The following is a 25,151-nucleotide window of genomic DNA, read 5'->3' as shown; positions in this document are numbered from 1 at the left end:
AAAAGATGGCAAATCTCTGCTTTAAGTATTGAAACATCTGCTGCAAAAACAGATAAACCATGATACGATGTTTAAAATTGTCAGAGTGTATCTCGGGCAGTCCCTATATTTGACAGAGGTGATGTGTCTGAGCTTTGTAGCTGCTATATTAAAGTTATAAGGAGGGAGTTCTCCTCTCAATCCCGAATCATCCTGAGATTCAGATCTTAAATCAGAGTCCTTGATGCAAGGAGCTACGCTAAAAATAGCACATGACAAACTTTCAAAGTTTTCCATGCTTTCTTTTTCATGTAGATCTATATCTAGAGTTGTAATCAAACACGTTTTAATAATACAGCTGCTTTTTCAGTTCCTTTTGATAACATAGCAGAAGAAAGAAACAAGAAGATCCAGAGAGTTTTATTGGCTGAGACAGATTGAGGGCGATAGGGGATTTGAATTCTTTTGTGCCCAGGAAAATGACCGTAAACGACTGGGAAAGAGCTGGGGCACGTTTTCTTTTATTCCACTCAATCTTATATCTGAAATATAAACCACGTGTCATTCTATTTGATTCTCTGATGCTTTATGTGGAATTCATGCATCGATAAATTGAACTTCTGAAATCATTAAAATGTCACGCTTGAAATACTTCTGAAAGACTTTGCTGAGGCGACATTCACGTTCTTCATTTTGATACATAACCAATGAGATGAACCTCATTTATAGATTTATATTAACTTTTTAAGTGCTCCACAAGGGTCTCAGGGGTCAGGGGGCAATACTGTGTGCTCGGGGTCTTCGATGATTTACGACCGATACACGGTGGGACCTCTGCCTTGATAAATGTAACCTTGCATGCCAATAGAATATTGGTATTTTTAGAAAAAACAAACCATATAGCCTGTGGCTATGAAATAGATTTACAGTTATGTCTTCAGAAGATCAGAAGATAGACAATGTTGAAAGTTATTTTGGCTTAGATGGTTGTTGAGGCCTAATTTGAGTTTTCCTTAACATTATTTTTGCCAAAAACCCAAACTATTGATGCTATCTTGTTTGTTTAGGAACCTCAAAACTCTTTTAAGGTTTTAGAATGTGACCTAAAATATCGTAACTGTTATTTGTAGACCCAAAAAACAACAATATCTTGGTGTGAATGTATGTACTTGATGTAAAAGCACTGCACTTGAACAATGTCAAGTTGGTTGGACAAGTTAGTTTGGCTAAGATCACCACAGGTTTTCTTATTTTTCTTTCCTTAGAGAAATTTTCTTTTGTACCTTCACAATACTCACAGTTTAAAATAAGGCCCTTGAAATCATATAATTACAACCCACTGGTTAAAAAATACATAATGTTATTTTGGTTTTAAAGGCTAATTAAAAAGCTTTGATGTTTGAAGTATTTTGTTCACCTGGTGTTCCTTTAACAAAGTATAACTTATCTTTAGTGCTGTCGGATGCACATTTTGTTTTGTTTTTTGCTTGTTTTTTTTGTTTTTTATGAGAAAAAAAACACAAACAACATTATGCATGTTCATGAAAAACTTTAATGTTATGTTTGTTGTAAAAAAAAAAACCTCCAAGATAAAAATTTTGCTACGAGATACAAGATTTGAAAATAGGATATTATGTTAGTCTTGAACATAAGATACTGGTTGATGCTGATTTTTTTTTTTAATGTCATGTTAATATATGCAACAATACGTAGACATTAGTAGCACATCCGTGAATGAACCTGCCTTTTACTCCCACAACACAAGTCAGTGAATATGTAGGAATGTGTCATGGGGTTTACTTTCACCCCATTTATCTTCTGCTGTCAATCCTGCTTAATCTTTATACAAATCAACCACCAATTAACCTGCTGGAAAGGCAAAGATAAAATATTTCATACATGCTTGGAGACTTGAAAATCCCAGCCTTGTTTAAGCATTTTCATTTAAGAGAATAATCATTTTGACAGAGTTCTTACCCCTCGCCGTGATACGCCTATTCAGCTTTTTCTTCTTATACCAGAGACAAATTCCATTAACCCTTAAGAAATAATGAAAAAAGATTCCCACACGTGTATAGTAGATTTTTTATTTTTCAGCGTAGCCATAAAGAGTCAGAATTTAGAAACTACATTTGCAGAGGGAGGCAAGAGGGACTTGCAGTAGTCTAGACAGCAAGAGTCTTGAACAGAACTTTCTGGGTCAGAAAGAGACAAATCCTTGTGTTGTCGCGCCGCATACATTTGCAAAATTAAATGATCAGTCTGCAACAGTCGAGAATGACACCAAGTTTCTTCACCCATGGAGTTCTCCTATCTATCCATGGAGGCCTGTATTGTGAGGTCCCAGTAAGGAAAGACCTGAACTGAATGGAATAAAAGTCTTGTCTCGGTTAATAGTAAGACGATAGTAGGTCATTGAAAAGTGGTTGTGGGGTACTCTGATACTTTATCAGAAAAGGAAAAGGACATTTTGATGCTGAATTTAATATGGTGCATAGTTTTGTACTATGTTATAAAAATAAAATATACCCTTTAAAATGACGTAGGGAGTATTGGGGAAAGATAAATATTAATTTTGATATTTGTTTATTGAAAGATAATAAATGGTTGATGAATGATACATGAGCCGTTTCTTCTATTGGAAATAGTTTTTTCAACCTCCACTCTTCTAAATGCAGCACTTACCCATTGTCTCCATGTTTATTGTCCCCCTGAGGAAAAAAAAAGGCCGAAACTGTCTGCATTAGAAATGAAACATATAGTAAACAGAGTGTAAATATGGTTTCCTTCATCTTTATGCCTTTTAATATTCCTTATTTATCACATTATGCTAGCAAACCGTACACTTGGGGCTAATATTAAGAGGAACTGAGGAATAAAATAGATTTAAAGTTGTAAATAAGACAAAAACATAAAACTAGTTCTGCCTTTGCTTTGGTAAACAGGAGCTGTTTCACTCACCAGGGTTTGTAATGTAGTCAGTAGTTCAGGGAAGAAAAAAGTTAGATTTACAGTTAATGTTAATTAAACCCATATTTACAATATATAAAACAATTATTGGATTTCATTGTGAATGTATTTTTAAAACCAATGTCCACAACCAATCTTGTCTAATTCACGGTAAATGCGGTAGACTATATTGGTCTACACAACCGGTGGCTTTTCCGAACGATACTTTTCAAAAATGCATTATTTTATATCTGTATATGTCTGTTTACTATTTTACATACACATTTGCAACTTACCCGTTCAAAGCAATATATTATATAGCAACTTGCTATTCATTTTATCATCTGTATTCATTAGACTGGTCTAAGAAATGGTCAGTTAACCTAATAATGTCAAACTCTAACTCTCCTGACTTACTCACATGTTTCAAAGTTATTACTTTATAAAGTACTCCCCCATCTGAAATATGGCAAAAGAGAGGCTACTTGAGTTAATCCCATTGTGACGTAATAATGGGATTCACTCCTCCTTCACCGAGCTCTAATCACACCCCACTTTTTTTATACAACAAGTCCCTTGGAGGTAAACACTTGATGCTCAGTGACCTCAATGTTTGACCAATCACAGCAGAGTGGGTATGGTTATGATAAACAAGATTTCATCTCCAGAAAAAAAAGTTTTCAGTGAGTTTTGTACAAACAGACACATATTGATGATTACAGTAGAGGTCCAAGATCAATTAAAGAGACACTGAAATCAACACATTAGTTTCCCTTTAACTTTAGCCATTAACCAGTTTATCACCTTAAATAACTGGCCCCCTTTTTCTTTTCCTCTAGTGAAGGTAAGAAACCTTGTTTTCCGCTTTTCTTGACCTCTATATGTAGTAGCGAAACCCTCAACATCGATACGTATGAAGAGAACATGGATAAAAACCTGGAGACATGAATAAATATACCTTCCCAAAACATATGTGTATATGTTTATAAACTGTAAACAATGTGCGTGAAGAAAATGTTATTTTCAGAACTAACAACTCAAGATAGAATGGGCGTCAGGGTGTCAACCAATGAGGTTCATGGACATCCTCAATGAGGACATGAAGAGGATAGATTGGACATGGAAGGATGTGCAAGATAAGATAAGGTGATGGAGGAGGACTTGCTGAAGCAACCCATTAAGAAGAAGACAGCACTTTATTGTGAAGGACACGAAACAAGAAAAAAGAAGGATACATGGAGAAGTGGAAATGTAATCATGCGCTAACATATAAAACAGGGTCATCAGCGTTTTGAATGTGGATTAAGTCATACTTCTTCTCTTGAACCAGAACCAGGACTTTCAGGTCTTCACACTTCAAATAAGTAACTCCTGATATGGGTTCTTCGTTGAGTATATATTGTTATGAATGAATAAATAAAACATGCTTCCTTTTTTTCCTTTACATTCGACTCTTTACATCTGAGTCTTTATTTTGTGGTGAAAAATGAAAAGAGTCTGTAAAAAAAACTCTCCTGGGATAACATTTTATAGGATCCCATCACGGCGTGCTAATGTTCCGACCGATAACTGACTTCAAGGAAGCTACCTTTTAATGGAATTTTGACTAAGGGTAAATGGACGCTAACCTGCCAATTCATTATGGACTGAGATAAAAGCATTTCGGTATTATCTGAGACTGCCGCAATAAATCCTTCCTCACGGAGAATTATAGGTTTTTATCAACTCTTCATTCACAGACGTCTAAATGAGAGAGACACAACGTTAGCAGCATTTCTCAGGAGAGAAAAAAAAAGATTAGGACTTTACAGTGTTACAACGTCCAGCCTCTAAGATCATTGTTCAAATAAATCACGTTCCCCCTGAGATAGAAATTTATAGTGCAGTTTGTCATTTCCAGCGTTAATTTGATCATGAGGGACCTAATAATTTGGCGAGGGAGTGTAAATGGCAATGTGACTGATTATCAGACAACATCAGCAGGAGTGCAAGACTCTCATTGCGCAGGGATAGGGTTGTGACATCAAGAACTTATTTCATTTGTCAAAAGAACATTTGTGTGTTTACATGAGATCCAATCAAGGTTTTTATTCATAAATAAAGAGAATTCACTTAATTGTCCTGGTATCTCCATGGTGAGCGTAGGAACATATATCAAGCGGTAAATTTAGAGATTTGCATTCTGGCTCAGCTCTCTTCTCACCGAAAAATATTGATAAAGAATCCTCATGATTGAGGATACCTATTTCACCTCATTTCCTCAATGGTGAACAAGGTCATCACAAAGATAAATCGCAACCCAACTGAGAAAATGTCTTCCATCCATTTTAAATAGATATTTCAACTAAGGACCATGATCTGAGGAAGTGATTTCCATCCAGGATGCTTGCCAATCAGGACGTGAAACGGCTTTCTTATCCTCCACATTGATCCGCATGTTTCAAGAATGAGTCATTGTGGACTCCCTGGTGAGGCACTTGGACAACTGGGAGGAGGCCAAGGGCTTAAATGGCCTTGGATAAATGGGGAGTAATGGATGTATTAATAAATTGATTAAACTGGTTACGACGATGATGGTGATGATAATAAAGATGATGTTTGTGGTAGCAATGATGGTGATGAAGGTGATGGTGAAGTTGATGATAATGAAGTGCATTTAGATGATAATGTAGATTTTGCTGGTGGTAATGATGGTGTTGAGGATGATGATGATAACAATGATGATGATGATGAAGTTATTGTTTCTAATGATGAACTTGATGTTCATGATTATGATGGTGATGGAGATGCTACTGATGATGTGGATGATGCTGATGATGACGATAACAATGACGATGATGATAAAGTTAATGTTGCTAATGATGAACTTGATGTTTATGATTATGATCGTGATGAAGATGCTACTGATGATGTGGATAATAACGATTGTGATGATGATGATGGTGATGATGATAATGATGACGATGATGATTATGATAATAAAGATGATGATTGTGGTAGCAATGATGGTGATGAAGGTGATGATGAAGTTGATGATAATGAGGATGATGATGATAATGATGATGACAAAGTTAATGTTGCTGATAATTAATTTGATGTTTATGATTATGATGATGGTGATGATAGTGATGGAAATGCTGCTGATGATGATGACGATGATGATGATAAAGTTAATGTTCCTGATGATGAATTTGATGTTTATTATTATGTTGATGATGATGTTTATGATTATGTTGATGATGATGATGATGATGATGATGGTGATGGAGATGCTGCTGATGATGTGAATGATGACGATGATGATGATGATGATGATGGTGATGGAGATGCTGCTGATGATGTGGATGATGACGATGATGATGATTATGATAAAATGAATGTTGCTCATGATGAATTTGATGTTTATGATTATGATGATGGTGATGGAGATGCTACTGATTATGTGGATGATGACGATAATGATAATGATGATGAAGATAAATGTTGCTGATGAATTTGATGTTTAGGATTATGATGATGATGTTGATGATGATAGTGATGGAAATGCTGCTGATGATGATGATGAAGATAATGATGATAAAGTTAATGTTGCTGATTATGAATTTGATGTTTATGATTATGATGATGATAAAGTAAATGTTGCTGATGATGAATTTGATGTTTATGATTATGTTGATGATGATGATGGTGATGGAGATGCTGCTGATGAAGTGGAGGATGACGAGGATGATGATGATGACGATGATGATGATAAAGTTAATGTTCCTGATGATGTATTTGATGTTTATGATGATGATGATGATGATGTTTATGATTATGTTGATGATGATGATGATGATGATGATGATGGTGATGGAGATGCTGCTGATGATGTGAATGATGACGATGATGATGATGATGATGATGGTGATGGAGATGCTGCTGATGATGTGGATGATGACGATGATGATGATTATGATAAAATGAATGTTGCTCATGATGAATTTGATGTTTATGATTATGATGATGGTGATGGAGATGCTACTGATTATGTGGATGATGACGATAATGATAATGATGATGAAGATAAATGTTGCTGATGAATTTGATGTTTAGGATTATGATGATGATGTTGATGATGATAGTGATGGAAATGCTGCTGCTGTTGCTGCTGCTGCTGATGATTATGAAGATAATGATGATAAAGTTAATGTTGCTGATTATGAATTTGATGTTTATGATTATGATGATGATAAAGTAAATGTTGCTGATGATGAATTTGATGTTTATGATTATGTTGATGATGATGATGGTGATGGAGATGCTGCTGATGAAGTGGAGGATGACGAGGATGATGATGATGATGATGATGATGATAAAGTTAATGTTGCTGATGATGTAGTTGATGTTTATGATGATGATGATGATAGTGATGGAAATGCTTCTGCTGCTGATGATGATAATGATAAAGTTAATGTTGCTGATTATGAATCAGAATCAGAATCAGAAATCCTTTATTTGTCCCGCGAGGGGAAATTCAGTTTAAACAACAGCAAGAGCAATATACCACAAATAAAACACCCAGAAATAAAATAATAAAATTAAAACATCTAAATAGAATAGAATATAAATCTGCACCATATTATATATACACAACATATTTACAAAAATAACAAGAAGAAAGGTGCTGTTAAATATTTATCTGGCTGTGTTCTTGTTGTGGAGTCTGATGGCAGCAGGGAGGAAGGACCTGCGGTACCTCTCCCTCACACACCTGGAATGGTGCATCCTATCACTGATGGAGCTCCTCAATGCCCTCAGTGTGTGCTGGAGAGGGTGAGATAAGTTCTTCTTCATGGAGGCCAACTTGCTCTGTATCCTCCTCCCAGACACTTCCTCCACAGGATCCAGGGGGCGCCCTAGGACGTAACCGGCCTTCTTAATAAGGCTGTCCAGTTTAGCCCTATCCTTTGCTGTCATGCTGCTTAGTCATTAGATGTTTATGATGATGATGATGATAAAATAAATGTTTCTGATGATGAATTTGATGTTTATGATTGTGTTGATGATGATGGTGATGAAGATGCCACTGATGATCGTGAAAGTGACCATTGTGATGATGGTTATGTTGATACCTTGATTATTATTATTATTATTATTATTATTATTATTATTATTATTGTTATCAACAACAACACACCATAAAAGCTGTACATCTGCTGGGAATTCCATGTATTTTTAGCTGTCCCACTTTTCCACTCTTGCTGTTAATGTCCTCCTGCTCCGAACAACAAAAAAAATGAAAAGAAAATCTAAATTCCATGCTCCTATTCTATGAAGTTATATGCCATGAACTATCACAGATGAAAACATCTTTATATTTAGAACCTTTCTTTGGCAGTCTGGAAGCATTCAACTAAGGATAAATAAAGCAAAAGCTAAAAGGTATCTTTGAATCGTTGACTGCTCATTTGAGGTCAATGGAAAATCACAAAAAATGAAGGAAAAGTGCCAAGGGGAGTGTAGGCAAATATTCTCTACAGAGAACTTTTGTAAGAGAATTTCTGAAAGCTCAGTCTTGGATCTGGCAAGGGGCGTATAAGGACAGGCCTCTTTCATTGTGATATGCTTTGCTGGCAATGCACTGATTTAGTTCAATACATCGACACAAAGTCAGATGAGCACTTTGACATTTTTACAACAATAAGGGAGCTCATTAATTTTTTTTCCTTCCAGTCATGGATTTTAAATAACAACACCAACATTATTCTCTTTTAAAGGTCACCAAAAAAAACCCAGAGACATTACATACTTACCATCTTCCCAAACCAAACAATCAACCACCAGCCACGGGCTTTCTTCACACCAAGTGTCGGCTGGTGGGCTGTGTTCAATCAGCTGGAATAGGATGACGTCTCAACCATGTCAGAATCTCTTTTAACCTTTCAGTTCACACGCCCCGCAGAAACATATGCTCACACTTAAGTCAAAGGAGGGATTGATTTTGTCACATTAGTGTGGATGTGAAACTAACAAATGTACATAACATATTACGAGATGAGGAAGAAGTTTCTTGCCACTTTTAAAGAATGTATTGACAAATCTAGATTTAAATTATTAAAAGAAAACGAATAGACTAATTGTTGCTGTATCTGAAGACTGAACATGGTCACTGGAGGGGGAAAGTAAGAGATAGCAAGAGTTCATGTCCTGAAACATCGCCGCGAGCATGTCATGTCCCTCCATGGCGGTGAAAGTGTGATGCCTACATCAGAAGTGACAGCAGACTATCACAAACAGATCCTCGGTGACACCGGTGCTACTGTTTCAACAAGGCTGCAGAGTTGACTCAGATGTTTGTATGATAGCACCAAAGTTCAGAGTCGTTTCCGAGCGAAGAGAGACCATTGTCAATTTGGGGGTGTATAATTAGACACAATGACGCAGAGACTTAGATGACTCACATAAACATTCTCAGTGAGATTTGTACAAAAGATTTGACTTTATCTACGTCGTATCGCGGCACCAATATGGAAGAATTCTTCTTGTCGAGGCTTCAATACAGAATGGACGTTAAAGAAAAGCACCATGGAGGTATTTGAATGTTTTTAAGGGTGTTGTTTTGGACGTAGATGAAGAAAAAGCTAAGCTGGCCGCTAGACTAGCAGCTGGCATAGCAGCGTCCGCTAAAACAAGTTAAAAATAAAGGCATGTTAAAGATTTTTTTGGACAATTTCTCGTGTAAAGGCTTAGATACAAGAAATTCGAAATTTTGGGTGAACTATCCTTTTGAACTCATAAGATGAATTCATAACCGATGCACAAGGGCTCCACAAATATTACTTACCTACTTACTTACTTACTTACATGTGCAAAAGACATCCATACAAGAAGAGAGATTCACCATGGATGAAGGAAGTTTTATTTTGTAGGCTCATACTTGCCAATTGTTGGTTCATTCTCGGACCAAACCCCAAACGTGGTTTACGAGACCGTAAAGTTATAACTCATAAAATCTCAGGCATCTGCCACAAACACAATGTTTTTGAGCAGCTGACACCATCAAGATAGGATGCATTACCCAATCAGATTCCAGACTCCACGATGAGCTCATATTCAACATCGAGGAATCACTCATAGTTGCTGGTATCTGAAGGTTTTATGATCTAACATGTCTGTTTTATTGGGACTATGGTTGGGACAATACAGTTGAGTCGCGATTGTAGTGCTGGGGTATTTGAGCCCGTTTCAGTTTAACAGTAGATGCATGAAATACAAGTAACATAACAATTAAAAGAAATATCAGGCACATATCAGTGTGCATGCAATCATGTGCAGAAGTTGCAGAACATTCTAGTGCTTTGGCTCAAACTGGACATATGAAGGGATAGCAGAAAGATTCAGTGAGGTCTATGCTATCCGTTTCTGTAAACTTGGGCCCATTTGACTTATTTCAAGAAAATAAAAATAGATGAAATCCTGAGCTCATTTTAGACAGTGTGCCTTCACCGTGATATTTGCTGTCAGTGTATTGATTATTTATTGCTACAGAGAGCAAAGCAATATATTGCAACACCACTTTTTATCCTCTTCTATACCAGACACAAAGGCAAGTCGGTGAGACAGTGGCTGGTGAGTTTTTTCATTAATCTATCTGTTTTCCTGGTATATGAGCTTTTATCTTGCTTTTTTGTCTAGCTAGTGTGATATGTAATTGTTGTGGTAAATTTGTAAAATAAGGATAAGGGCCTCAGGAGCAACTTACTTCCTGCCTAAAGGCTCTATTTCGATGTTGTTTTGTAAAGTAATTGCATCATATCATATCCTTAAACATTTCTAAACCTGTTATAGTTACAATATATTGGATACATTTTGATGCTAATGATACATCAGACAACTTCTTACATCAGTAATGTACAGTAAAACCACCAGGCAGTATTGGTCCATAAGGCATTTGTTAGCTGGCTGCACAGAAAGAAAAAATTGATTTTATTCATTTTATTTGTGTTCCATTGGTTATTACTGATGTGTTTGTTGCATTTTTTATTAAGTAACAAAAGCTTTGTGATTATTGAAAAGTGAAGGCATTTGTTCTGATCAAGTTTACTCAAAAATAAACATATAAACTAGCAAAGATGATAAAGAAAACCTTTTTATGTCTTGTTGCAGAAAGGTACTACTGCTGATTCATAGTGAGATAACTTTTTCAAGCACTCCATCTTTGTTTTTTTTGTTTTTTTTGCTGGCCATCATATGGTCATATTAATGCCAACATTTAACTGGTATGTGCTGCAAAAAAAAAAGATTGAGGACCCCTCGTCTACAAAGCCCTTTTTAATCACAACTGGTTTGTTCAGTTCCCGTCATTTTTTCTAGATTAAATGCTACTAAATTATGATAGTGTTTCTTTGGCTCTGTTATTTTTTCATCTATCTTGTAATGAACAAGCTAAAGCTTAGTACAGTAAAACAAGTTGGCAAAGTCTTGACAGATCGCTGGACCAGAAATACTTAGACATTTAATTAGCAGGAATGCATTACAATTGTGGGAGGAGTTATCGAAGAACAAGCTCAGGAAAATATTGAATCTCCACGCAGTAAACAAGTTAACAAATATAATTAAAGAGTGTTAAACATGAATACAAAGTGATAAGTGCTTGTTTTGTAACCAAATTTCAAATACCAATTGCCAAAAAAATGATCTAACAAATTGGAAAAGATTGAATAAATCCATCCAAGCATGGTAAGTTTAAATATTAATTTGTTCATTAAAATAATACAGTCAGAGTCGCTCGTTCTTTTATGCAGGCAGATTCATAATAACTGCTGGTTAATGCAATTAAAAGATCCAGTGAGAGTATTGTTCTCCGCTAATTCAAAATCACTTGTCAAATGTCACTTTCATTCATTTACTCCAACATTTCAGAAACTAAATATTTGGATACAGGGCTTAGAATGTAGATGGGAAGAAACTAGTTGAAGAAGTAGAAACTAGTTGAAACAAATTAAAGTGAGAATGAAAAAACGGCATCATAAAATAGCTTTCAACAAATGTTTATGTTCTCTTCTGTGATTACAGACACTACATTGTATGCATTACTAATGTTTCCAGACATTCATATACGGCTCACTGTATACTGCTGGAAGAAGTTCAGGTCACTAAGGTGTGCTGGTATTGGCAATTATTTCGATATTTTAGACCTGGATTATTGCTGATGGAAAAACATAGAAGTCAACTGCAGCTGAGGTTTGTTGATGACACTGTTTTGCCAAAATCTAAATTCATAAAATCAGCACTATGCTTTTGGTAAAATGCATTTGTTATGACTCATGAACTAGATTTTTTTCTAGCTTACCAGAGACATAAAAGGATAAACTGACATAGCAAAAACCTTTATTTCGTTTGGTAAGCAAATAAACATGTGGTAATGTGAATATTATGCACCGAGCAGTCAGGGCTTTGGCATACATATTTCTGCTTTGATTTATACCTTATTTATTGTTCTCCTCCTCCTTTTCCTTTTCATTGTCCTTCATCTTCTTCTTCATCTTCTCCTTTTACTTTTCCTTTTCGTTCCTATTCATCTTCTGCATCATCAGCTCCTCTCTCTTATTCTCTTTTTCTTCTTTGTCTTCTTCCTCTTCCTCTTTGTTTTCCTCTTCTTTTTTTCATCTTATTGTTATAATGATGATTATCATCAAAATAAGAATTTATATTACTGGGTAACACTTTATAATAACTATCCGTTAAAACTAGTTGATTGTTTAATAGTACATTTTTAATGATGAGTTATTAATGTCTTCTTAAATATTTGTTAATAGTTTTTAGAAAAAAATTTACCTTAGATAGATAACAGATAATTAATAAACTGTAAATGGGTTATAAACCACTTATTAAAAAACTGTGCAAATAAATAACTCACAAGTTATATATTTATTGGTAACTGTAACAAATGTTTTTTTTTAAACTACACTTTATTAATTAGTAAAAGATCATGAAAAAGTGGTAATGAATTACTAAGTACCAGTTGATAGGGACGTTAGTCTAAATTTTCAGCTATTATTATTGATATTTTTATTATTTGTATTAAACTTCATATCATTATCATTAGTGAAAGTAGTAGCAGCAGTCATATAATCTTATAATGGCTTGTTTTTTTATAGTGTTTTTCATTTTTATATAAAAAAAACAACAACACAATGCTCCCATCAGTAGATGTTTATTTCCGATATCATCATCAAAATTTTTACAAAACATTTTTCTGACAATAATATACTCCAAGAAGAGCCATCATTTTGCGCTTGGAACATGTTTCCACAAAATATTTGAATACAGTTTAAAAAAAATAAAAAACTTAAATAAAAACAAAATAAAAAAAAAAAAATCAACAACAAGCTACCAAAGAAAACAACGCAGCACATATTTACACCCGACAGAAATTGATATTCTCTGCAGGGAATGGATGAGAAGGTCGCTCATGTTTTGTACAGTATATAAAGAATTTGAGATGAATACAAAAGAGTCTGCACGGAACGCTCACTTCTGTTATTGCTCACAGTCAAGGCCTTACTTTTACTTGCACTCTGGTCTTGAACCAACTGTGAGGAGTCAATGTTAGCTATTTAAATAAACACCTTCTTTACTTCAGTCTGAACATTAGGTCCATTTAGTGATACAAATTGGGCTTTATTCAGACAAAGAAAGTCCCTGACAGAAGCTAATGAACATACCCTTGTCTTCCTCTGTCCACTTTGACAAAAGAAAAAAAAAAAAAAACAGTACGGACAATACAGGCCGGAGGTTAAAGACCGATGATAGTGTTCAGCAGGACGGAACAATTGCAGTCAATGTAGATCAGTTGGGTTTAAAGTGATGGTGGCCAATAGCTAAAGAGAGGTAGAGGGAGGAGGAGTGGCACGCGTGATTATACAAACAAGTGCACACACACACACACACACACATACACACACACAACCTCTGATAACATGCAACTTATGTCCTACCAGCGTTCATCTCATGTTCATGCCTTTCAACAAGGTTAACAAATGGCACCACTGTCATCATTGCAAATGTATTTTCAAACTTTAACACTTATTAAATAATTCCAAACAGAAACACTTGATTGTTGCTTACCTTAAGGCGATCATTAAAAATATTTTTGCTTTGTTTTAATCAATTATGTATTACAAGACTGAAATGAAGGCCTCGAATCCTCGCGTGTGCGGGGAACTAACTTTTCCTAATACGATTATCAGGTGATGGATTCAAAACCACTCGACCATCACAAATGGCCTTTGGTGACCTTAACACTGTTGTCGATGCCTGGTGTGATATCTGTTATCTGCTTGTGTGTCTGTTAACATAATATCTCAATATTGACGCATGTAGGCAATGTATATCGTTCAGGATTCTTGTAAGATATTTAGTGACCTTTACTGTTAATCCATAGTGTGTGTTTGTGTGCATGCATGTGTGTCTGTTTAGGTGTTCATTTGCCCACCAGCAATAATTTAAAAAATAAAATAAAAACATCTTTGCCATAGTGATGTTTAGAATAAGTCTGTAAAATTTGGGATTTAAGAATTAAGACACTGTTTCATGAAGCTTCATACGCGCATCACTAATCATAATCACACCAATAATTGATCAAACTAATATATAATAATGTTAATTGTATGACCATGTCACATCCAGATCTCCTCGATATTTCCTCTCAAACAGACACTGAATACACCATTTTCTCCTCTCTCGGTGTTGTCAGCCTCTCATACAAATTGGCTTGAGAAATCTGCGGGAGTTTTAAGCAAAGTCATTTGTTTTCAATGTGTTTTGAAATTTGCTGGCAGGTAATTACACCGGGAACATATTTTGATAACAGATCAGTTTCACTGCTTCCATTTCTGTCCAAGCATCACCTTAACTCAGGGATGAACAGCAAAACACACAGACAAAATACAAACACTGAAAAATACATGGAGAATAATTAGGGCAACACAAAGTAAGACACAAATATGACTGTGAACACAGCGTTCCTTAGCTGTCTCGAATACAGAGGAGTGATCGTCACTCATATGGCATTAAAAATAAAAAGATATTTCAAGCAGCCTCGCAGACAGTTTTCTAGCAATATTTCTCTTAGCAAACCAGCAAGACCACATCAAGATTTTAAGTTTGAATACATCATTTTCTATTATGGTATTCACCTACTTGGCTGTCTTTTCTGGCAGAGACTCAACCATCAACATGTGTAACAAGTGGCAAAATCACTGAACAAAGAGAAATTGCCAAACATGTCTATGATTTGTTACATTTTCTGAAGGTTTCAAAGTAAAATTGCGCTTTTTTTGGACACACGTCGTGTGAATCTATTCCCACAAGACTCCTTGCCAGGGAAAAATGACACTCCAATAATTATTATTTACTATCTCAGAATAAGATGCTAAGGTGTGGAGAACAATCTTGAATTCTGAAAGCAAACTAGTACAATGACTGTGAACGTCACAATCTGCATCTTGTGTTCGCAGAAAAAATTGTTTTGATTTTGCGTTGGTGATACATTTTTGCTCCATTTTAATATCATATAATAGAACATCCTCCATAAGGTTTCCAACAGCTTAGTGACATTTGAGATGGTTTGGTTTTTGTCCAAGGGTAATCAAAACACATATTCATCATTCATAATCAGAAAAAAAAAAAAAAAGATTTAACCCTCGTTTGAGAGCATTGACATTTGCAATGCATTATGGGACTGTGTGGTTTGAGTGCTTTGGCTGTTATCAATTAAAGATTGCTTGTTCATCTCTCCTTTATCATGACTTGGCGTCTTGTCGTACGGTCAGTTGCTTTAGCAAGAAACCCCTGACCAGCCTCTCCCTGTCCACAGCCTTCTGGGTCCATGAGACATTCCCAGGCCAGCTGAGAGACATCGTCTCTCCTGCGTGTGTCATGAAATAATGGCCAACCATGACTATATTCTTTGTCAGCTCTGGATGAATGGAGTTAGACTTTGGCAGCCCTTCATATTGTGTTGTATATATCTGACTGGGATATATATATATTATTGGTTCATGTTCTCTTTATATTCCAAACACAGAATGAGTCAACACAAATGACTGAAGCGGTCAAAGAGGAATGTTTGCTTTCAAGAAAACAATACTTTGTTTTTGCGTTAATTTCCCCAAATATCAGCATGCAGACGAAAAATCATTAACAGGTATAAGTGTGGAATCCAGGTCAAAGATTAAGAATGATACAGAGCAAGGCAGACAACACGTGGAATAATCAGGAGATCTCAAGGAGTAAAAAGACATTGTCACGGCTGCTGTTACATTTGTAAACTCCACCAGCACTATTAAGCAACCATACGGAGCAAACTGTAGTTTTTAATGCGTCGTCCTGTACATGAAGGGAATCGGACCATCCTAAATCCTAAAACCATCAACACTGGCGATTTGTTTGCATCAACGCAAACAGAATTGTAGCACGTTAAATAAAACTATATTTTCTTTCAAGTACAAAAAAAACAAAAAAAACAAAAAAAATGGTAGCACAAACTTTTTTTTCCCAAAATGTGTTAAAGATTAGTCAGACAACTGGCTTGGGATGCATTTCACAAGACAAACGGTGACCACTTGCACAATGAGCTCAAACTTTTTTTTTTTTTGGTTTTTTTTGTTTTAATTTGAAAAATAATGCGAGGACCTCTGAGGTTGGACAATGCGCCACAATAACAGGGCTCCTGATCTTCCTTCCTTTGCACGGTAAGACACAAAACCAAAAATAACGTGTGTTTCATGATTGAAAAAAAGGTGATGGGAGCAAATAGAAAAATATTTATCATCAATAAGCAGAGCACTGTTTGAATCTCTTCATCTTGAAAACAGATATCCACTGGGAAAATGAATAAGGCTCCTCTTCTCTTTTTAAAAGAAGATTGTTTTTTTTGTTTTTTTTTCCAGATTCACTATTTACACGATAAATAAGTTCCATCCATTTGTTGTCCTTTTATAAGTCCTACATAATTTCATGACATCATCTTGAACATCTTGAAAAGCTTTCTCAAGTCAAACCAAGAAATAAAAATAATCATCTCTCTGATCCAAGCAGTTTTCGATCCTTTGAAATGTCTTTATCTGATCAATCAGTCTCTCCGGAGAAGGTGCAAAAAAAAAGAAAAAAAAAAAAAAAAAAAGAAGACCCAGGTCAATTATCGGTGACAGTTAGAAAATTATCCCATTGCATTGCGTGGAGTAAGCTGGAATGGATACTTGACAGGCCATAACAGCCTTATCTCTAATCCTCATCAGCTCTATAAGTCAATAAGTAGCAATGCTTGACAAGTTTGCCAAAAGGTTATCAAGTGAGTTAGAGTCTCTCTGCACTGCAGACAGGCTGTTCCGGACAAAAGAGGATGGCAGGCAATATTCCCAGCGCGTTATGGGTTCATACAGAGGTCAATGTGCTGGTTCAACAAGGCCCCACTAGGCACTCTTTGCATCTGCAGTCGAGGGAAAAAACGAGAGCACGTGGCCAAAGACTTTGCAAACACAGCAAGATGGTTTCAGCTCGTTGTTCGCAGTTGAGTCTCACATCGTTTTGAAATACCACTGTTGGGGCAGAGAGAGTGGTTTGTCCTTCAGTGAGTGAACTCCTTTAGAATATGTACAATAAGTTGCAATCATGTGTACTTTTGATCCACATCGTTTCCCCTAAAGCCTTATGTATCTCACAAAATAAATCTTTAAACAAGCCCGAATATGTGGAACATGCCATAATTGCATTTCCTCAAAAGGTCATTGTCTTTTTAGAAGCCCAGGAACAGAAACACCGTCCAAAAATAAACTGCGGTGAAGGTAGCTGTTATATAGTTAGCTTGCTAATGTGGCAGGATAACTCCTGCTCATCAGAGACCAGCAAGAGATGATATTTGAATTTCGAGTTCGGCAATAGAATCCCCCGCCCAAGCAAATACTTATTATGTGCATTAAAAAGTGAGCGAACTCTTTGGTTTGACATGCAGAACTGCGTCTTTTCTCACAGATAACCAAAGATAATCTAGTTTGTCATGTTTAAATGAGATTGTTGATGAAGATTCCGCTCTGACTTTCCCTTGTTGAAATGTCCTGTCGTTGAGAGTCTAACACTATTGCACGTTCCCCTTCAATCCTGAAAGCGCCCCAAGCCTTAAAACATAACCTTTTTTGTTCCCTATCATTTGAGATTAAAAACAAAAACAATGTTCTGGGTCTTTTTCTAAAATTTTGTTGACCGGTGTGTTGTAATGAGGACCGATGGATTCACCAGCTCATCCTGCCCCCTTCTGTTCAAAGTCACTGTTTGTCAGATGGCCTCGTCAAGCTCCTCGCAACCAGCCCCAACTCTTTAGGGTCCAATTTCGGGTGGGGCGGAGCTTTCAGTGTGTGGTAAAGACCGGTGGGGGGGCCGTCAGTCGGTGGTCTTAAGGGGAGAGGAGGAGATCGTGGCCCTGGTCCAGGGGTCACCATGCTTGCAGCGGAGGGCACAGCGGGAAGTGCGACTGTCTGTATCGTGGCCCGGTCACACGGGACCAGGTCCTCCAGGCCCTCCATGTCCCGTGGCGGGCCCTCGTAACCCATGTTTAGCCGCAGGGGTTGATGGGCTTGGCAGTAGTCTACAATGGGCTGTTCATAGCGATAGAAGGTCAGCGCACCCATCTGGTGTGGAACCTGTGTAAAGAGACAGTAAGAATTGAGGATTTATGAAGCCAAGAGTGTGAAGAGAATATTAATGGGTTGAATAAAAGGACAGGAAGAGAAGAACAGCATGTGGGAGGGAGAGGAAAGCGGGAACAAAAAGAAAGAAGAAACATATAGATTACTTTCATTGTTTATACAAAAAAAGGAGCTGCAATGTGAATAAAAACAAGCAGATAAATAAGCCATAATTCAAAGACATCTTTATTGCTTATCAATCTTCGAATGAACGTATACTTCAATATGTTCACCCTGCATTCTTAAAAGAAGGAAAATTACATGTTTGATGGGAAGACAGTTTCTTACAATTGTGCCACATTTTTGTCTCCATCAGGGACTGGTAATTGATTTTATTCGCACCACAGAGCAGAGGTGTCAAATTCAATCAAGCAAGCGGGTGAGATGTCACACACAGTCACGAGCTGGACATTCATTGAAAGGTCTATAACTGTCCGTCCTTTAACAGGATCAGTATCTGTTTTCGATTGTTGTAGTCTAATTTTAGCATGAAGCATCTCTGCTGAATTTGTTACGATACATTAAAAAGTTTTATATTGCCTTCAACATTACCTGATTAAAAAGAGGTTTAAAACATTGTCTTAATAGAAGCTGCCTTGATTCTTTCCAATTTTAAATGGGTTGAAATATCAATATACTGGAGATTATCCAGAATTGTTTTACTTAATGTTTACTATTTAATTCAATTCATTTTACCAATCTAAATTCATTAAAAAAAATAGTTCATGAACCAGACCTGACTTTGGTACACGTATAGGAAACCACCGCTACTTTATTGAAACCAAACACCATTTTAAACACTGGGTACCACAGAGTGAACTGTTAAACTGATTCCACTGTTTTAAGAAGCTAGGTCTGCCCATCGCAAGCACTATGTCCCATTGAAACCAACCAATCTTTTCTGACCATAATTCCATCTAAAAATTGGGATTGAACAGAAAAAAAAAGACACGTTAAAGAGCTGCAACACTAACACTGAATCTAAAATAGAGTCTTGAATTATAAACTGTTTTTCAATAACAAATGGAGTCATCAAACTTCAAAATAAATGTTATGCATTTGTTATAATGGTTAAATGAACCCAACTGGAGAGTAAATATATCCCTAGCTGAAAAATAAAATGAAAAAACAAATGATGGAGTGTATTCATTTATTTTCTGTGCCGCTCATTCCCTTATGAGTGTTACGGGGGTCTGGAGCCTGTCTCAGTTTCATCAGGCTCGAGATAGGGGACACCCTGGACAGGACACACACACTCATTCCTATGGACAATCTCCAAGTTCCCAATAAACCACTGTATGTTTTTGGACTGTGGGAGGAAACCAGAGTAAACCCACACAACATGGGAAGAACATACAAACTCCACACAGAAAGGTCACAAGTTCGCTCCCTCACGCCCTGGAAGCAAACCAGCAACCTGTGAGGCGATCACACTAACCACTGCCCCACCGTGCGCCGTTTAAAAATTATATTAATTCAAACAAAAGTTTTTAGCTATAATTGAGAATAAATCAGTATTATATTTTAAAATTATTATTATTATTTTTTTTTTTTTTATTTAGCTGATCAATAAATAAAAAATAAAAAATAGAGAATTTGTTTTATTTGACGTTGCATTATGCCTGTGTCTGATTTGAGGAAATTAGGCTGGATAAAAATGACATCATCATGCGATGACCACCTGAACCTATGGTCAGCCAAATACTAGGACAAACACAACTTTTTTTTTAAATCATCCTGAGAGAATATCTAAAAGTAATCTGTATATTTTGTAAACTATGTCCCGGTCTACCTGTGCACAGTTACATTTGGTGAAAACATACCTTCACACTAAACTCACTGGAGCAAATAACCCTTGTTGTCAGTTACACTTACGTGACTCCCAGAAGTTCCTGTCACATCTGGCCGAGTGTCTGGTCTCGTGCTCCGTATGCAAACCCTAACACGTTGCCAAACAAACACATGAGGCCCGGTTGAAACTCCATCCATTTTAACTTTAACAGCCACCTCCTCTAACCCGTGTTAAAATAATCGTCTACCATCGTAGGGATCATATTTAAAAAATGAAAAATACAGCTGACCTGGATGAAACGCAGGCGCCTGGCACATGGACAGATTATCAGATCTTTTCACGCAGGCGAGAGCAAGCACACAACAACAGCAGGAGCTACAGATGTGACTCTGACATGAAAAAAAAAACATGAATAATACAACCCCTGACAGCGAGGAGAGGTTGTCAGCAAGGCAAGTGTCACAATCCCACCTACTTCCATGCAGATCAGGAAGAATCCATTATATAACCTCACTAATCACTGTTCCATACTGAGGGAACACGATTGGAGTGTAGATGTGTCGGGGAGATTCTCTGGTACTAGACCTCAGCAGCCATTATTCAGCAGGAGATGACGGTAACATTGTATTTGGACTTTTGGTTATCCATTTTCTGTGAACGTCCATCATGACTATTTGCTATGGGTTTAGTTAATTGTTTTAAAAAGGTGTATCTGTATCTTTAATTACGTGATTAAATGCGTTTTATCCCACCTAAAATTGTTTATAAAGCGGAATAAAAATGCATTATTGTTCCGGATCAAAAGATTGATATATAAGGAGAAAAGTGTCTTCATTTTCAAAGTGATAGATAGATAGATGGATAGATGGATAGATAGATAGATAGATAGATAGATAGATAGATAGATAGATAGATAGATAGATAGATAGATAGATAGATAGATAGATAGATAGATAGATAGATAGATAGATAGATAGATAGATAGATAGATAGATAGATAGATAGATAGATGGATGGATGGAAAAAAAGCCATCTTCATAACTCGATTATGCATCTGCCTGTTAAATAACTCAAAAAGACCTTATTATATTATGATGAAAACTTGAAAACCAAGAGCTAATAATAGAAACAAATGATTTCTGTGGTGTTCTGTATTACCATCTGGATCCAAGACAGTTATGAAGGATTTGTCACTAACTTATATCACCTTATGCGCCTTTCTCTATTAACAGAATTTATGATTTACACTAAAATGAGCACTTGAGTGGCTCCTGAAAAAATGTGTTGATGTTATTCCTGCAACAGTGATTAATGTGCTAATTAAATATGTTTCATTACTTTTGTTTTGTTGAGTTGTTGGCAAGGGAGGATAAATATATCTATCTTTTAAATACAACCTGGAATCATAGAAGCAATTTATCTGTTTGATTCAATGATTATTGTTTGCTAAACACACGACTCTCCTCAGAACTAGTGTAAAACCAATTCTACATTAAATGCTGTTGTAGCCTCCAGCTGAACCTCAACATGAGGCTATGATGCAGCGCCGCGATGGAAAATAGCAACTGAACAAGGTTGCAATCATGTATTCATTAAAAAAAAAAAGAGAGCCTTATTAGAGGTGTTAAAGTGCACTGCTTCACAAAATCACCTCTCAGTTCTACATCCCAGCCCAGGAACAGCAGCTCGGTTCTTTCCCCCCCTTGTACCTCCTTCCTCCTCAGATGAACTCCATTTAGAGGCCCTGATTCATTACATTATGGCCACTAAGTGGATTGCTCCCCTCGTTCGCCTTTCAGTTTAAACCTTTAACCAACCAGTTTCGCTGCACCACCACCCACTCATCTCCTGTCAAGCGCTGAGCCCACCTCGGCTCCGCTTTCAGGTCAAGGTTCCGTGTGATGAAATAATTAAGCAATATTAACTCATAACCAATTCGATGGATTCTTTTAAATTGTCTGGGAATGAATCTGCTCCGGTGGTTTCAAACGGATTCTGAGACAGAGAAAGACATTTAAGTGTAGCTTAATAAACACGTTCCTTTAAATTCTATAAATACTTGTTTTCTAATGTTGTGCTCACTAAGAGATTATATTAGCAGTATTCAGCTCCCGCTTCTTCATCGTACTAGAAGATCAAACTCCTGTCGTATTAGATTTGCGTTCTATTACCAAATAAAGGAATCGTGTTGTAACTGCCTGTGAAACAAGCAACACCTCTGCAATATTTATGTAGAGGGCTGTTCAGTTTCCCAGATACATTGAATACGACGTATAGTTGCTGTGAGTTTGTACGAAAACATGTGTTACCCATTACCTATTTTAAGATGTATACAAATAAAGTTATTGAATTCAATCTAAACATTATGTATTTGAAAAGTGATTTAATGAATCTAAAATGTTTTTAGTCGTTGTACTAACCTCGTTTCTACTTGTAAACACCCACTAAATTGTATTCAAAATCAGTTAACGTTCTACCTGCTACTTCAAATTACTAGCTATGGGCTAATAAAACTCATAATTAAAAGCAGAGACATCATTTTAAAGATCGGTGGGAATCATGTTTAAAAAGTGATTTCAATAAAATACCTCCTGACTTAATCATCTATGGTATAATAAAATAACTGTAACACTTTTGTTATCTAAGGGTCAAGGTGACCCAGTGTCTGAAAACAAACGTGGTTGTGGTATCCCTTGTGTGGTATAACACATTTGTTTTCAGACACCAGGTCATTTGTACCTAAAGCTAATTTTTTTACCTAAATAGCATCAGGGATAATTGCACCACAAGCGGATTATACGGATCAGCAAAGATGACATTTTCAAACTCAACATACAATTAAATCCATGTTTTTTGTTGACCAGGCTTTTTTTTTTCCTTTACCCTGGAATCAAACCTGGATCTCAATGAAAAAGCCAAACCCTTAGCTCTGACCTTTTTACACAAATATGAGCAATCTTCTTTAATATTCCTAAAACAATGTGGAATGACCAATAACAATACATGTTTGTCCAAACCAATGGAAATTTCTACTAATTGGAAGGAGAGTAAAGAATAATTTCATCAACATTCAATCACCTTTTTTTATGCATTTGGAACATTTCCTGAAAATCTCATTGGAGTGTATTGTTTGTTTTCCATCTACAGTCAACACATTTCTTCTCATCCCCTATTTAATTCTAATTAATTTCATGTTGCGAATTGGCTCGAGAATTTCACTATGTTGTAGGAAGTGTGAAATAGTGCGTGTATCATTGTGTATTGTTGCTTCGTCGTCTGCTCCTCTTGTCTGGCAGCACTTAGATGCTCAGAGTACTGGCATCATGTTCCACGACTAGATTCTCTCAGCAAACACATTTCTCCAAATCGTCTTCCTCCATGTTATCGAGATCCAACAGATAAAGAGTATCTGTAGCTTAATATGTGTGTAAGAGGTTATTTTGTTGCTTTCACACTGTGACTGATAATGTTAGTATGAAGTATCAGAGAATATTGATTCTTATAGTATTAACACAGATGTACTCAAGTTGTTCACACCCTTACCTCTTGACTAAATAGAGGTCAGTCTAACTCCTTCTGCGACTGTATCTTGTTTTCCATTCTCGTTTCGTTCAGGGACTCGTACTCGAGATGAAAAAAGCCAATATTCAATAAATCATCCTCAACATTATTTCAGTGGCTCAAAGAATTTGTGTTTCTTTGTTCTTTTATGAGCAACTTAGGATGCAGTAACTCTGCCAAAGTCAACAATGACGGTGCAGCCACGGGCGCCGGGATCATTACAGTTCAAAAGTCTTCAGCCTGCCAAGCTAAACTCTCCGGCTCACTCCAGTTGCATAACGCGGACATAAAGAAGCTGAGAGACCACCACTAAACACTTGGAAGGTCCTGTCAGAGTGAGTTATGCGTTCCTCTCTCACAATACAAAAAAGAAATGTACATCCGCTTGTTTACAAAAAATGTGACTTTTCTTTCCTTAGTCACAGCACAGGTGTGACTTGTTACATCCTCCACTCTACATGTCACTCTCTGTTCTCTCTGAGGGCGCCACCTGCAGAGCGTTAATAATATGTGACGCGGCTTCATGAAGCTTCATCAGTATGAACGTAGACTTGAGTCTTTGAAAAAATAAAACTAAATAATCAATTTAAGAGATTTTACTCAAATATATACATCAAAGAAAACTTTTTAAATTAGAAAATAAGATACAATTCATTTATTTTAGGCCTCCCTGAGTTATTTTTTTTATCTTTCATAGTTTTTTAAATATTCTTTTGAAGGGAGCTTATTTTTCTTACAAATATTATTTTTGATTACGGACATAACACAATGGACTAATGTCATTGAAAACCTGTTAATTATGGGGACTCTTATTAAAAGGAAGAACTGTTTTTAATGGAGAAAATATAAAGAAAGAAATGTATAACTATACAATGTAAAATGAATGTATAATTGTTAGCCACACAAATCTTGTTTGTTTGTTTTTTGAGTTATTTTTCATTTACACGACGCATGCTGATGCAAGTTGATGGACTTTTTGGAGATGTCGCTCGATGACAAGAAAATGCAAGTTATGAAAAAACAAAAAAATGTTTTTTTATTGAAGCTTCTTTTAAATGCATTTTTATTTCTATTGAAGCAACAAGGAATTATAGACAGGAATCAAACTTCAAACATCAGCCCACTTTCATCCATCAACGTAA

The 25,151-nt window shown here is 36.3% G+C and overlaps 1 protein-coding gene and 1 long non-coding RNA gene across 2 annotated transcripts in view; one reads left to right on the top strand and one right to left on the bottom strand.

The window, feature by feature from the left end:
* The window catches only part of LOC148079696 (uncharacterized), a 251,374-nt gene extending 234,232 nt beyond the window's left edge, over positions 1 to 17,142 (top strand). Inside the window, exon 2 of the long non-coding RNA XR_015711334.1 lies at positions 17,066 to 17,142. This is a non-coding gene — a long non-coding RNA (uncharacterized LOC148079696). The remainder of the gene's footprint in view (positions 1 to 17,065) is intronic.
* LOC148079695 (leucine-rich repeat transmembrane neuronal protein 4) overlaps positions 13,111 to 25,151 on the bottom strand; it is an 86,810-nt gene continuing 74,769 nt past the window's right edge. Inside the window, exon 3 of the mRNA XM_087791364.1 lies at positions 13,111 to 18,611. Coding sequence (XP_087647490.1) covers positions 18,237 to 18,611 — 375 coding nt within the window. The 3' untranslated portion in view covers positions 13,111 to 18,236. The remainder of the gene's footprint in view (positions 18,612 to 25,151) is intronic.

The sequence above is a fragment of the Callionymus lyra genome, chromosome 5, assembly GCF_982586985.1.
Source record: "Callionymus lyra chromosome 5, fCalLyr1.hap1.1, whole genome shotgun sequence".
NCBI lineage: Eukaryota > Metazoa > Chordata > Actinopteri > Syngnathiformes > Callionymidae > Callionymus > Callionymus lyra.
This window is presented reverse-complemented; position numbering and strand designations above follow the sequence as displayed.